The sequence below is a fragment of the Chlorocebus sabaeus genome, chromosome 23, assembly GCF_047675955.1.
Source record: "Chlorocebus sabaeus isolate Y175 chromosome 23, mChlSab1.0.hap1, whole genome shotgun sequence".
In the NCBI taxonomy this organism is placed as follows: Eukaryota; Metazoa; Chordata; class Mammalia; order Primates; family Cercopithecidae; genus Chlorocebus; species Chlorocebus sabaeus.
In genome coordinates this window covers 35821400-35837488 of record NC_132926.1, presented here as the reverse complement: position 1 = coordinate 35837488, position 16089 = coordinate 35821400, and the positions used below count along the sequence as shown (strand labels likewise).

General features: G+C 49.5%; 1 protein-coding gene across 1 annotated transcript; it reads left to right on the top strand.

Moving 5' to 3' along the window:
* The first annotated feature begins 10098 nt into the window (after window positions 1-10098).
* Window positions 10099-12987, top strand: POU4F3 (POU class 4 homeobox 3). Its single transcript, XM_008014851.3, has 2 exons — window positions 10099-10492; window positions 10808-12987. The coding sequence occupies exons 1-2, from the start codon at window positions 10373-10375 to the stop codon at window positions 11702-11704; spliced, it is 1017 nt and encodes a 338-aa protein (XP_008013042.1). The 5' UTR covers window positions 10099-10372; the 3' UTR covers window positions 11705-12987.
* Window positions 12988-16089: the final 3102 nt, after the last annotated feature.

The following is a 16089-nucleotide window of genomic DNA, read 5'->3' as shown; positions in this document are numbered from 1 at the left end:
GGTATATAAGATGATGAGTACTTCAGAGAAAAATAAAACAGGAGAGGAAATGCAGGAAAGTTTCACTGAGAAGGTGACATTTGAGCTGACACCTGAAGGAAGTGTGACAGTGAGCCATGCGTCTATCGGGGGAAAAACAAACGTCCCTGCCACCTGCCTGCCTCTATTCTGAGTTCTGCCTCTTTTATGACACTTTTCTTTCTCTCTCTCTCTCTTTTTGAGATGGAGTCTCGTCTTGTTGCCCAGGCTGGAGTGCAGTGGCATGATCTTGGCTCATTGCATTCTCTGCCTCCTGGGTTCAAGAGATTATTGTGTCTCAGCCTCCCGGGTAGCTGGGATTACAGGCATGTGCCACCACTTCCGGCTAATTTTTGTTTTTTAGTAGAGACAGGGTTTCACCATGTTGGCCAGGCTGGTCTCAAACTCCTGGCTTCAAGTGATCCACCTGCCTCAGCCTTCCAACGTGCTGGGAATACAGGCACCTGGCCCTTTTTAAAGAGACTTTTAATCAAAATACACTATCCTGCCTAAAACCTTGCACTGCACTTAGAACAAAACATAAATTGCTTACCATGGTTTTTAAGGTCTTATTTCATCTCTTCAGTTCTCCAAACTCATCTCCCTTTCCTCTCCTCCTTGTTCTCTTGGCTCCAGCACAGCGGCCGTCTTCCTGATCCGTGAGCATGCAAACCCATTTCCATTTTGAGGTGCAGCCCTAACTGTTCTGTCTGCCTAGAAGACTCTTCCTAAAGATTGTCATATGGCTGGTTCCTTCTTCCTATTCAGGTCTTCTCAACTCAAAGGTTTGCCTGACTCACGCAAGCCTTTTGGCCACTCTCCACCACATAGCCACCCCCCAATCATAGCAGTTATCAAAATCTCTCTGATCACGAAGAGTTACCACTTATTCACAAACGATGCAGTCATTTCCTTTGGCAATGAAACTGGCCGGTTATGTATAATGTGCTCTTTGGAGAAAAAGGACGTTATAAACGTGAAATGAAATGTAACAGAGTACCTATCTACCATATTATGAAGTTTACAACACCTTAGAATATGACATCCATTTCCAGAGCCTTCTACTCACCACCAGACTTGGTTCTGAATTTTAAAAGACTCAGTTGCAAGTGCATGCAAAAGTTTCTACACTGCTCAGGAAGATGCAAGAGCAAAAAAAATGGATAAATTACCCTTCTTACAGAAAGAAAACAAAGTCTGAAAAAAAAATCATATAGAAGAGCTTCTAGGTTCTTCATATTTGTAATTTACTAGAACTTAGATGCTAAGTCTCATGATTGGGTCAGACCTTCATTGTCTTGTTTGTTAGTTTGAAAAAAGTTGTTTGAGAAATATAATAAATTCTAAATAAATATACATTGGAAGAAACAGAATGGGGTGGTATTTGCTGTAAGTATTTTGTTTTGTTTGTAAAGTGATGAATAGTAAGGTGACAGCGAGTCTGCAAAACCCCTCTGGGCTAATGTGTTAAAATATGTCAAGGTCAAATCATGTCAAAAACTGACATAATCTTTTACTCCATTTCACCCCAAATGGCTTAAACCAGACAGAAGACATGGGTCTTGGAATGTGAGGTGTCCACCACTAGTGCCACCATCACCAACAATCCACCTTCTTCAGCTCCCACACAGGAATTCACTAGGTCAAAATATCTTGATTCCCCAGGCTGGCAACTTTCAGTAGTGCTGTGTTTAAGGCTACAGGACAAGCAAAAAACAAAGCCAAAAAACAAAAAACAAAACCCCACAGATGATACTGAAATAAAGAGGTAACTGTATAAGTTTCTCTTAAACCTACTTTTTGGTGATACATTACCAGAGGATGGGAAATGAAAGAGCTTTAAAATAAGAGAGCTGTTTAGTTTCTCCTTCATAAGGAATGCCTACCACCTCTGGTCCCCCAAGGAGTAAAAAGGAGTGTGTTTGTGTGAAGAAGGCTTTATCTGCCCTACATCCAACTGAGAAGGCCGCTCAGTTTGGCCTGCTGGAAGGAACTCAATGAAGCAAGAGGGCCAAGATGGCTGCTCTTTGTCCCCAAGCCTCTCCACTCCTAGCCCACCAGGTGAACACACTCTCCCTCCATTTCCAAAGGTTCAACCATGAATGAGTCATCACTGTTATTTCCAATTGGGTGCATTTTTTTTCCTTTTCAAATTCAAGAGACCCATCAATTATTTAGGACTCCATGATGATCTCAGGCACTGACACCTCCCTCAGTCTGTATGGCTTTTCTGAAGGGAAACCATCTGGCCTTCCTTAACTTGTTCGTCCCTGGGCTTCTCTCCCTGCTTGTTAAGGTGTGGCAGCCAGAGAGAGAGCCAAAACCATCAATATTTCACAGCCGTAATTAAAGTAAGCTGAGAGCTGTCGGCCTCTTGCAACCGACTCCCTTTTCCAAAACAAGCACGTGGCATGTTGAGCAGGGGGCACAGAGGGAGAAATGGGTTGTTTGGCTAAAGTTGGGGTGGAGCAGTGAGAGAGCCCAGCATTTCATTGAACAGGACCTCCTGGAGTTATAAACCTGCCAGACTGGAGCGGCAAATTCCTTGGCCCTGCAGGGCTGGCAGAGAAGGGGGGCTGGCCTCTCATGCTCTCTTTTGACAACTCTTGAAAGGGACTAGAAGCTGGGCAGTGGGGAACCGCAGCCCATCTGCATCTACCAGTGTAGTGGGAATTAATCCTGGGACCTCGGCAAAGGCTCCCCAAATCAACGGGTGGGGTTGTGTGGGTGAATTATGGTGCCCTTCTCTTTGCAACTCTCTGCCCCATCTCACATGGCCCCCAAGTACCAAGACCCACGCCACCATCCAGCCAGGCAGGCAGGGGAGCCGGCAGGCCTGTGATTTATACATCTATTAATTACCTCCAGCATGGAAGAACTGCCTATAAATACAGTGGCACTTTAGATAAAACTTTCATGCAGCTATTTAGATCCTTTAAAATATAAATGATTTCCTCTAAATTTTTTATCATAAATCAGGGCATGGAGCTAGGCGACAAGATGCCGATTTCCCCCCTGATGGGAGCAAAACCTTCACTTGTTTTCTCTTTCTTTTTGTTTTCTACCTTTCTTTTTCTTCTTCTTTTATTTTTCATTTTTAGTTTTTGTTTTATTTTACTGGCTAAAGGCTCTGCTTCTCTTCGCTGGGTCCAGGGCTTAAGGGGGAAGTCAACAAGTGGCAAGAAGTTTTGCTTCTTTTTCCTGGAGACTGCATACTATGTGGCAAAAGCCTGTGGTCTCTGATCAGCAGACCTGAGTTCAAATCCTATCCCTATCACTTATTCAGTGTGATATCTTGGAGCTCACTTAACTTCTCTGAGTCTTAGTTCTTCCCTCTGTAAAAAAAGGGAATAACAGTACCTAACTTATAGGTAGGATTCTGTGAAAATTAACTGACAGAATGTACAGAACCAGCACCTGAATAAGAGCTCATGAAGCAATGAGGTGTGTACTGGTAGACAAGTTACTTCACCTCTCTGAGCTTCAGTTTCCTTACCTATAAAGAAAGGCTGAGGGGGTAATGTTCACTTCTGGGGAGTTACTGCGAGGGCTGAATAAGACAGCAGCAGACTCTGCACTTCTTGCAGCAAGAATCATGTGGAACCCATTCATCACTGTATGCCCAGACCTAGCACAAGCTGGAGACAGAGGAGGTCAGTGAGTATTTGATGAATACGTGAGGCAACAGAGCTCTACTTGTAGAGGACCTTACAGAACCATCAGAACTTGATTTCCATTTATGATGATGGGTTTGGCTTCCATCCTCTTTCCCAGATCCACACTTAGAATGTTGACTTATCTCCACCAGAGGGGACAATGGAGCCTGTCTCCCTAACCCTCTTGTAGTGATGAGGAAACTGAGGCTCAGATCCCATGAGGGCCAGGAAACTAGGGTCACCTGGCAGGTTAGCCATGTACCCATATTAGAATCCACACCTCCGGTGCTCTGTCCACCACCTCTTAACATTCAAGCTGGCTGGGTAAGAGAAATGACCTAATTCTTTGGCCATGGAAGAGATGAAAACCCATTAGGTCACATGGGGAATTAACCTCATGGCTTTGAACTTTAAGACGTCTATGAACTGCAGAAGAGGAGAGCAAAACCAGTCCTCATCTTCCAGGATGGACTCATTGAGTCCAGATAGCACAGAGCTAGCCATGCTGCTGATGACACAGATATTCTCAAGTCTGGAGCTCAAAGATGAACACACAGCAGGGCCTATGGGTGGAGAGGGCAGAATAAAACAGCCAAGCACTGAATGTAGGAAATGATTAGAAATAGCCTCCTCAGCAATGGCACCTCAGATCTTAATATTGATCTTGATTCTCCATGAAGCAGTAGAATAAATCCAGAAAAGCTGGGAACCTTTCTCTTCTATTCTGGACCTTAACAACCCAGTTCCTGCAGAGTCATCAGAAAGCTCCCAGTTCACCCAGTACACTCCAGCCATTTGAGCCTTCTTGCTCTTCCTTGAACTTCCTGAGCTGGCTCCCACCTCAGGGCTTTTGCATGTGCTGTTCCTTATGTCTTCCATTTTATCCTTCAGGCCTTGGCTCAAAGGTCACTCCTTCCTTTTCTACCCATACGCTCTCAATTCCAGTGCTCTGGTTTATCTTCTCTGTAGCAATTATCACTATCCAAGGCTATCTTCTTTTATTCCTTACCTTCTGCAGAAGCCTCAGCTCCATGGGCTGAGGTGAGTGGGAGGTGGGAGTGAAGTGAGTGGGAGTGAGGGGTTGTCTGTCTTGTTTAAAGCTAAATTTCTATCTCCTATAATGGTGGCTGCCTTATAGTTGCCCAATAAATATATGTTCAGTAAAAGAATGAAAGTAGGAAGGTGTATCAGAGATCCTTCAGCTGGGTCCACTCATTTTTTCAGATGGGGAAACTGAGGCGGCAAGAACCTGTTTGGAGTCCTACTGCCTGAGTCCCAGGGCTCTGTCCATGGCGGGGCATCTGCGGGGGAAGGGGAGGGCTCCAGGCACGTGCCGAGCCCTTATGGACGCTCGGCCTCTGGCCCCTGAATCCCTCTGGGCGTCTCGGATCCTCTGAGCCCCTTTGCAGACAATGCAAGGCAGCGGCAGACAGACGAGTCCGGCAGCAGCTGCGCAGGCGGCGAGTACATGTGAGAAGTTTGCGAAAGGAGACCAGAGAAAGGGAGAGGAAGGCAAGTCAGGCGGCTGTGAACACCTGGCCAGGCAGCCCCACCAGCTGCCTCGCCTCCCGATGGCATCTTGAGTTCGGCCCTCCTATCGGGGCCATCTCCCATTCCACCCTCCCTGCCCCTTTTCCAACTCTCCAATGTAGGGCTTGGGAATGAAGGTGGGTGAGGGTAGCTGCTGGCTTCTCCAAGTGCAACCTGTGCCCGGAAGCATGCCTGGAGCCTGGCCAGCCTCCGGAAGCAAGAAAAGAAGTAAAACCTGCTCACCCTACTCCCTCAGTCCCTGGGCTTGGGAGACGGGATAACTAGTGGCAGTCCAGGATGTCAGTTAGGACTAACTAACTAACAAACCTGAGCTCCAGAGTCGGATAAACCAAGGCTCCCATCCCCATGCAACTACTGCCTAATTGTGTAGCCTTGGTCAACTTACTCAGTCTTTCTATACCTCCTTTTTCTCATCTGTAAATTGGGGATAATGGTATCAACCTCACAGGCTTGATTTTGGAGACTCAGTGTACAACACTTCTAAAGCATCTAGCTCAGAGTTTTGTACATAGGAGCCACTCCATAAATGGCCCTTCTTGTCACCATCATCATCGGCACCCCCCTGGCCGGAGTTCATTAATTCAACATGAATTACATCAAGCTCTTAATGTTGCCTGGACTGTAGACATAGGCACTGGAAACACAGACAGTTCTTCAAGGAGCAGAGACCATAAAACATCACGTTCTTACTAAGAGATAATAAGGGAAGATGCAAAAGACATCGGAAGCTCAAAGAAAGAAAAGTCTCTTTGAGTCTTCATGAAACTTACATAATAAGGGCAGGATTTTAAAATAATAATAATAATAATAATAATGATGATGATGCAGGTGACGAGGGTCTAGACTAAGTTTTTCAAGTTGAGAGTCCCAAATCCTCTGCATCCAAAATCATGGATGTCTATTAACAAGCACGTTAGTTTTTGAGGTCAACATCTCTGGGTGTGGGCCTGTGGTGGTGTATTTTAAGAGGTTGCAGATGGTTCCTACTTATACTAAAATTGAGAACCACTGGCCCACAGGAAAATGCATCTGTCCCCAGGCCCCTACCTGCTTTGCATCTCTACAAGGCTAGTCCTTCTGGAGGATATAGTGCTTTGTGCCCTGACTTAGCCTTACATGTGGCAAATCTATGTCTCTACTAGACTCTGAGCTCCTGAAGCAGTGTCTTCTATATCTGCAAGGCCTTCCACAAGGCTCTGCTGTTAGTAGGTAGTCGGAAATGCTTATTGAATGGGGAAAATTCTCCCTTCGATGCTACTTGCATAAATGCCCACATAGTCCTTACATGGACCTTCACACACTTCGTTTGGTCCATAAATGATATGAGTGTGTGTGTGTGTGTGTGTGATTGTAATTTAATGCCATGGTGGTGGTAGGGGGTGGGTAAGTGCTCTCTAGTTTACCACAGTTTCAGTCTTTCCTTTTATCCACCCAGATAAAGTTACTCATTTATTTTACTAGTTTTGCACCTTATAGAATTTAAGTTTACAAATTCTGGAAAGTGTAGAGGCTGTTACGAATTATTGTCTAAGGCTGTCCTTCCAATTGCTTTCTCTATGGTCGTGTCCCTCTTTTCTTCTCCAGTCTCCAGTCTGTTATCTCCAAGGCCTTCTCAAAAAGAGTGGTCCTTAAGGATCAGTGTGGTCTCACCACTGGCTGCCTAGAACAGCCAGTAGACCTTCTTAGAGGGGAAGATGGGGAAAACCCTAAAACACACAGGACCCCACACAGGTGTGTTTCTAGATTTGTGATCCTAATGCCTGGGGATGCTGGACTAGGGGCTGGTAAGGTGAAGGTCAACTTTGGAGGCGTGCGAGGACCAGTTGGTTTTGCTCTGTTTCTGACTCATGCCTGACCTCTATGCTGGCCAGTATCTCCCAGACCCCTGAAAGGACAGAGCAGAGAAAGAGAATGGATATGAATCCTTTATCTCCCAGTTTCTAGGGGTTCAGCTTCACAGACAACTAGGGTATTATGGAGTGAGTATGGGTCTCAGGGTATCATGGTGCCAGGCAAGATACAGACCATGTATCTCTCTGTTTCATTCCCCCTTTCCCTTTGGGCTTCCAGCACTGGGAAGAAAACAAATACTGAGTGGTCTTAAATCCTAGTGAGTGATAAAATAATGCTGCATTCAGTGCTGGGGAGTTGAGTGTCCCTGGAGATTAAGTTCCTGACATGCTGAAAATATGTTTCATTCAAATTAACCAGAATAATAGTCTTTTGTTAAAGCTAGAAGTCTTTTTTTTTTTTTTTTTTTTTTTTTTGAGGCGGAGTCTCGCTCTGTGGCCCAGGCTGGAGTGCAGTGGCCGGATCTCAGCTCACTGCAAGCTCCGCCTCCCGGGTTCCCGCCATTCTCCTGCCTCAGCCTCCTGAGTAGCTGGGACTACAGTCGCCCGCCGCCTCACTTGGCTAGTTTTTTGTATTTTTTTTAGTAGAGACGGGGTTCACCGTGTTAGCCAGGATGGTCTTGATCTCCTGACCTCGTGATCCACCCGTCTCGGCCTCCCAAAGTGCTGGGATTACAGGCTTGAGCCACCGCGCCCGGCCAAAGCTAGAAGTCTTTGTTAAAGCTTAGCAATCATCTTATCCAGCCCACTCCTTGTAGGTAAACTGAGGTCCAGTCAGGGTCACCCATAATATGTCAGAATGCAGCCCCAAATCCAGCCCTCCTGCAGCCCATGGTTCTGATGTGTATTCTGCACTTCCAGAATCCCGCCACCCTTGTGCTCTGTGTCTTGTTCATGAATCTACTTCCCTTCTACTGCTTGGCAAATTTAGAGTTAACTTTCTGAAGTGAATATTAGACCGGTGACTCGTTGAGTGCCAGGATGGAATCTGATTCACATCTGTGTCCCAGCCTTTGGCATGGGGTCTGGCACAATGCAGGTGTTGGGTGAATGGAGAGTAAGGATCCACAGTATGCACCTGCAGACAAACCGGGCTCCAGGGGGATGACTCGGGCCACCCCCACTCTCACATGCTTTCTCTTTAAGTTGAGGAAGAAGAGAGGAACATGAATATTCATATGGAATATGAATATCATTCAATGATATCAATGTGCCAGGCACTGTGCCATGTGCTTATCCCAGTGCATTCCTCACAACAATCAATGGGAAAGAAATGATCATCCCCATTTTACAGATGGGGACACCGCACTACAGAGAAGTTGAGAATATGTCGTGGTCTCAGCCAGAAAGAGGCAGAGGCGCATTTTGAATCTGAGGTCAGGGCCTGAGCCCTATGGCACCAGGTTGTGAGGAAGTTGACTGAGCACCGATTTCGTGGCTCAATGCTTTTCTTTTTACCCTAACTCTGAACATTTTCACCAGAACCCAAGGAGGCGGACGATAGTGCAATTCCCATTTAAGAGTCGCCGAAACCGAGGCTCAGAGGGCTTTAGCGAAAGGGCTGCGCTTGGCTCTAGGCACCTGGGCTGAGTCTTTTTCCCACCATCGCAGGGCGGGAACCAGCGGAGGGGGCTGGCTCGTATGGGGAGAAAAGCGATTGGAGGGCGCCGAGGGGAAGAGGGAGCCCGGATCTGTCAGGGCCTCCTCTTGGGCTAAGGGATGGTCCCCGCCACCACCCCACCCCACCTCTTCAAGATTCTGGGAAAGCCGGCACGCACATACCCTGCATAATAGCAGGCACGGTGAGGTCTCTAAGCCCCGAAGATCACTCTCCCAGCCGACGCAGTGGCCTTGGCAAGGGGTTACAGCTGCACGCGGAGGGGTTCTCTCCGAACCGGAGTGCAGCGTAGCCAAGGTCCAGGATTCCCCATCCATTATTCACGATGTTTACTAGTGGGGGGGAAAGGAGAGGAAAGAAGAGGGAAGTAGAGAGAAAAAGAGGCTAGGGGAGGTGGAGGCGGGCAGTACTAACTTCGAGAGCCCTCAAGTTCCGAAACTTCGGGAAGGAAGATCGAGAGGCTAAGGCGCCTTGCACGCAGTAGGCCGTCAGTAAATATTTGTAAGATGGATGGATAACTGGGTGAGTGAGTGAATGGGCTAATCATTAACCCCTCTGACCCTTGATTTCCTCATCTGTAAAACGGGATAACATCACCTACTCCATACAGTGGGTATGAGAATCCCATGGGCAAACTCTAAATTGTCTAGCGCATGTTAGGAACTCTCAAACGGTAACTGTTGTCACGAGGAATGGGCTTGCAAGCTCTGGCTGCCCAGCAAAAGTGCACTGAAGGACTCCCAGGCCTGGAGGGCCATCCTAAACTGTCACTATTCAAAAAATACTCCATAAGGGCTGGAAAAAGAGAGAGTGGGCCAAGTTGCCTCCCTCAAATGAAAGCAAGAAAGGCGAGCGTGGGGAGGAAGCCACTCCTGGACAGAGAAAGCCCCTACCTTACTGCCCCTACCTCTACCTCGGTGCGCGGTTGGGGGAGTGGGGGCAGGGGTCACCTGGGGCTCTTTCTGGCAGCCCCTCACCCTCCCCCGGGCCCGTCTGGGCGCTTGGAGGCGCCTCCTCGCTGCGCCACGGGACCGGACTCTGGTGGACCGCTTGGGCGCGAGGCCAGGAGCGCCCTGGAAATGGGCAGTTTGGCGGCAGCCAGGCCGACGGAGTGTGTGTGTGTGTGTGTGTGTGTGTGTGTGTGTGTGTGTGTGGTGGGGAGGGGAAGTTGGAGTAGGGTCAACTTCCTGCCCCAGCTCAGCCCAGGGCTGTCCTTTTATCCTGGCAGTTCGAGCTGGGACAGGACCGAGAGGATTGAGACTTTTGGGGTGGCATGGGGGGAGGGAAGTCCACGAAGAAGAAAGAATCCGAAAGGTCGGGCGGGTTGGAGCCACGCGGGGCGGGGCGGACTGGGAGAGGCCAGGCCCGGCCCGGGTATAAAGGCTGTGGAGGGGGTGGCCGCCGCGGGCGTAGAAAGGCGCGCCGCTGGCTGCTGTCTCGCCTCACCTCCCGGGCCGCCCCTGCGAGTCCCGGGCGCGTGAGCACGCCTGCGCGCGCCCGGGCCCTTCCTGGCAGGCTGCTTGTAAGATGAGTGAAGAAGCAGGTGGGGGAGAGGGGAGGCAGCGAGCGAGAGGGCGAGGGGAGCGCGGGCGCTGAGCAGCGCTCACTTGGAGCGCGGCAAGCGAGCTAGACAAGCCTGATTCCATGTCCCCCGCTGCCACCCTGCCAGGAGCGCGAAGATGATGGCCATGAACTCCAAGCAGCCTTTCGGCATGCACCCGGTGCTGCAAGAACCCAAATTCTCCAGCCTGCACTCCGGCTCCGAGGCCATGCGCCGAGTCTGTCTCCCAGCCCCGCAGGTACGTAGTGGAGCATAATTACCGCTCTAAGGCACATTTTTTGACAGGCACTAGCTTCATGTTTTTTTCATGTCGCCCAGAACAATCGCCGCTGTCTGAACCCCTCTCCTTGTCTCCCCCGCTTTCTCTCCCGGCGCTCTCTCTCTCTCATTCATGTCTCTGATCCACACGTCTGTTCCAGCAGAGCTGCTGCCTCCGTATTAATTTTTATGACCTGGGCTTTGAGGAGAGGCATCTCGGTTGCTTGAAAATGTGTTTTAATCCTGTGTTGACAGTATTCCCTACTGACCGTGCTGTGCGCCTTCTCGCTTGCAGCTGCAGGGTAATATATTTGGAAGCTTTGATGAGAGCCTGCTGGCACGCGCCGAAGCTCTGGCGGCGGTGGATATCGTCTCCCACGGCAAGAACCATCCGTTCAAGCCCGACGCCACCTACCATACCATGAGCAGCGTGCCCTGCACGTCCACTTCGTCCACCGTGCCCATCTCCCACCCAGCCGCGCTCACCTCTCACCCGCACCACGCCGTGCACCAGGGCCTCGAAGGCGACCTGCTGGAGCACATCTCGCCCACGCTGAGTGTGAGCGGCCTGGGCGCTCCGGAACACTCGGTGATGCCCGCACAGATCCATCCACACCACCTGGGCGCCATGGGCCACCTGCACCAGGCCATGGGCATGAGTCACCCGCACACCGTGGCGCCTCACAGCGCCATGCCCGCATGCCTCAGTGACGTGGAGTCAGACCCGCGCGAGCTGGAAGCCTTCGCCGAGCGCTTCAAGCAGCGTCGTATCAAGCTGGGGGTGACCCAGGCGGACGTGGGCGCGGCTCTGGCTAATCTCAAGATCCCCGGCGTGGGCTCGCTGAGCCAAAGCACCATCTGCAGGTTCGAGTCTCTCACTCTCTCGCACAACAACATGATCGCGCTCAAGCCGGTGCTCCAGGCCTGGCTGGAGGAGGCCGAGGCCGCCTACCGAGAGAAGAACAGCAAGCCAGAGCTCTTCAACGGCAGCGAACGGAAGCGCAAACGCACGTCCATCGCGGCGCCAGAGAAGCGTTCACTCGAGGCCTATTTCGCTATCCAGCCACGTCCTTCATCTGAGAAGATTGCGGCCATCGCTGAGAAACTGGACCTTAAAAAGAACGTGGTGAGAGTCTGGTTCTGCAACCAGAGACAGAAACAGAAACGAATGAAGTATTCGGCTGTCCACTGACTGCGGCAGGGCGCAGCGTCGGGAGCTGGAAGAGCCTAGTGCTCATCCCTCCGGGGTTGGGGGGATGGTTATTGGGAACTCCAAGGCGTTTCCTAGGCAGGTTAGGTTCTCTCCTCCGAAGCCACAGACTTTCTCCCTTTGTCCCGCTTGGTTGCCTCCGGCCTTCTCTTTCTCTTTCCTTTCTATTCCCACCAAAAAAAGTTTTGGCGCTGGGAAAATATTCCAGAAGGGCGGGCCTGAGGGTACTTGTGCTGTCCGTGGTGCTGAAATTTGCCCTCGCGCACGGGGCGGCACGACCTCAGAGCAGGAGCACCAAAACAGAGGACAGTGAATTGACCCAACCGCCCGAAGCTAGGGTGAAAACGCCACTTTGCTAAGCGCGATTAGGCAAGGGGTGAAGGGATAAAAAGGAAGTGATCCATAATAACACAAAGTCTAGGATGTCTAAGAGGGGCACAAACATGCACTGGAGATTTATTAGAGTATATAAAGTACATGTATGTTTCCAAAGGATAGCCTTATACTCCCGTCCTTGCCTAAATTCTATTCATCTTATCCTTTGTTTTGCCGTAAATTCTCATAAGGTAGCATGAAGATTAGGTTCAGGGAAAGTATGCAGGGAGTTGCGGGCTCCAAGTTGCTATTTTTCGTGGTGAGTACGACTCCAAAAGAGGTGGGTCCAGTCTGGCGACTGAAAATTCTGGGATCGCTTGGCTGTTTGTAAGCAGCTGCCAGCTCCAGCTCCGACCATCTTTCACTACCTACTGGTGTTGAGGGGTAATTACTGCTTGCTGGATAGCGGGAGTTAGTAGTGTTCATGCCGGCTGAGGACTCTCTGACCCCAGCTAGCTGTTCTTGCCAGATTGCCAGCTGAGCGTGGAGTCAGCTGCTGGAAAGTGACTGTAACTTCTCTGCATTATATGCAAGTCCTTTCAACACATCTAACCTCGTTGTGCTTTTTTATTACTGTTGTTGTTAACATCGTTAATTCCTATTATTTATTTAACTATGCTTCTTTCCATTCCCTTTATGTGGGTACCTTTCGGTGGAAGTTCACTTATAGTTTTGTAAGGGAAGAGAAGTGGGACCAGCGGCCTGAACCCTTCTCACCCTAGCCCCTCTAGCCCCAAATTTTTTTTTTTTCGTTGCTTCATGTAGTTTGCGTGTTGCTGTGTGACCTTTGGTTTCTTTCTCTGAATAGACGCAAATAAAATATTAAGTTTTCTTCTCTCTTTACCCCTTGGATTAACTTCTAAAATAAATGCTTTATTTTTCAACCCGAATCAAAGTGGTTTTATTTTTTCTCAGAGGCTAAGGGGTACTAGCTTTGGAAAGGATGTAAAAGGGAGAACCCCAAAGGACCGGGCTGTCAGTTTCTGCTGACCAGCCCCCAGCCATCCCCTCTCCCCACTCCTCTTCCAGGGCAGACTCACTTGGATCTCCTCGTGGGAGACCCTGAGGCTTGTGTCTGAACTTGAGGTTTCAAGGTACTTCCTTCCATGCTTCCCTGCCTGCAAATCTATGAGACTCTGCTCAACTTGACTTAGCTAGTAAACTTTGAAGCCAGACTAATGGGGATTCGAGTTTCCAATGCCTCCACTCACTGGCAGAATCATCCTGAGGCTAATTTCTTAATTTCTCTAAACCTTCTCCAACAAGATTGCTTGTCTGCAGAATGAAGAGACCAATGCTTATTTCACAAGGTTATTGTCAAAACTAGGTAAGATTGTTCATTTAAGACTTCTACTAGTGCTTGGGCTTAGTAGGCAACAAATTATTTTAAAAGATTCAAAGGGCTTGAGAGGAGGTGAGATAATAGAGGCAAAGAGGGAGAAAAGTATTCGCTGTGACATTCTAGTGGGGCCCCCTCGGAATTTCAAATTCATCTGAAATTCTCATCCAGGTTGTTACTTACTCTGTGGTCCACCTCGGCTTCTTTGTGGGGATACTGCTATATCTGCTGCAAAGCGCCTAGCATAGTGCCCTGTACATAATAGGTGCTCCATAGATGCCAGCTCCCTGTTCTCTTTCCGCTCCCTCTTTTTATTTGCGAGTCGTAGAAACGCCTTCCTGATTTAAAATTTAAAGCTCCAAGTCCAGGAGTCATCTGCACATTTCCCTGCTTCGTCCTCAAAGAGTTCCGGGGCATCAAACCAAGGCCCGAAATTCGGAGCAGAGTGGGTTTGCCCTCCGCGCAGTGCGACACCCCCTACCACATAAGCAAACTTGCTGATCTCCCCCAGCTCCCTGGGCCTCAGCCCCTCACCCCCGCCTTGCACAACAGCCCCAGCGATTCCTCCACCTCCCTCTCCATCGGGTGTCCTTTAATAATAAATGCCCTTATGCCATTACATTATATTGTGGGTTTTGAAAATTTAAAATACGGCTGATGTAATATTAATTGCCTATAGTGGTATAAAACACAGGGCCGGAGCCCAGCCGGGCTGCAGAGGAGACGACCGTGAGCGTCCCGCACCGAAGCGAAGCGCTCCAGAAGGATGCGCTTTTGCGGGCTGCAAGGTTTCCTGCAGGTAAGAAGATCCTTCGCATTTTCGGGCTCGGGAGAGAAACGGAAATCTGCCTCCATTCTCTTTTTGAAAAGTTCTCTGCCGTTATTTAGTTTAGTTTTTTTTTTTTTTTAAATTGACAACAGCAAAAGTTTGGGAGACTTTTATGGCGGGGATAAGAGGAGCTATTTCCTGAGGGCAAGGTCTGCTCCAAGACCGTCCAGTCGCACTAGGTCCTGTCTCCGAGCAGTGCCTCTGCGCCTAGTCTTCTGCAGGCGCCGGAGACCCTGGCGCTTGGAGAATTTTGACCAGCTCTTACCTGCAGGCCAGAGCTGCAGCCAGGTCAGCGAAGTGCTACACCCTTTCCCTCCTCCTGAGTGCGCCGGAGTGGCGCCGTCGCCTCGCTCTTCGGCTTGCTCAGGAAGCAACCGGAGATGTGGTTTCCCCAGGATTGTGCAGTCGCCTCTGCCACTCGTCCGGCAGAGGCACAGACCTCTGGGGGGTGGGGAGGTGGTACTAGCAGGTTTGGGGTTTACACAAGCCTAATATGCGTCTGAACCGTGTGACCTTGGGCAAGTCATATCGCCTTCTCTAAGCCTCTGCTGCCAGCTGTAAAACTTCCCCAAATTTATTTTGAAGAGTAATTGAGGGTGTCTCCTAAGATCACCTGGAGCAGGTTTTCATTTTCCTAATTCTGTCATCTTGCAACACGCACGGTCCAAGACTTAGCTGAGTCTTTAACTTGTACCAAAAGAAAGTGAAGTCAGTATTGGGGGGTGTTTGCATGGAAACCTTCATCGGGCCTCCGGAGGGTGGGACTTTGAGAACTGTCTGGCTGGAACAGGGGCTTCATCTAGAATGAGCTAGGCATACACATTCCAGCGTGGCTAAAGCCCTGGCAGGCAGAACTTGGTGGCAGGAGTCCTGGGTTCCTAAACTGTGTTATCTCTGGCCAGCGACTTCCTCTCTATGTGCCTAAGTAGTCTCAGTTTTGTTCACTACTTCATGTCTAGCACTCTGCTCAAGGTCTGGCCTAGAGTGGCAGACACCAGATGTCTGTTGAATGAATGAATTAGGCTTTTGTTTTGTAAAATGAAAGCACCCCTTCCAGCCGAATCCTCTCTGGATTCAAGGGTTTGTAGGGAGGAACAGAGCCATCAGGGATAGGCAAGTCTTCCTGGGAATGGGGATCAGGAGCAAGGTGGTGGTCTGCATCACAGGCTTTTATTTAAAGGTAGCCGGTGTCCTTCTTGTTTAAATAGAAGAAACTGTGCTTCACCCTTTGGTGGTTATGGGTACACAGAGGTTGCTCTGTGACATGGCCCTTGGAACCTAGAGGAAGAGTCAGGGAGGGGGGACCAGGGAGTGACCTCTGCCTGGCCCAGTGTGCCTGACGTTTGAGTTCCAGTTCTTTTACTTTCTTCCTGAGATAGAAACGGCTCCGACTCTGGAGTGGACAGACCTGGGGTGGAATAACTGCTCCATCTCTTACTTGAGTAAGTGATCTTACTGCTCTGACCCTCGGTGTCCTCATCTGTAAAACTGGAAAAACTGGAAAAAAGACTCAGGATTGCTCTGATGATTAAATGAGATCATGTAAGGCCAGGCCTGACACGTATTTCGTCGCTTTAAAACATTTTTCACACTCAGAAAAGTGAAGGCAGCGCTGTGGGGCAAGTTCAGGGCTTGGAGTCAAGTGGAATCAACATTTTCCCTCTGTGAGCCACAGTCTGGTCAGGGTAGCAGTGCCTGTCAGCTCTCGGCATGGTTGTCAGGGGCAAGACAGAAGCTTAAAAGAAACCGCTTTGCACACTATGCGTCCCAGCTACGCAAGGGACGAAGTATTCACTCCCTAGGAGTGCCTGGTGTGAATACATA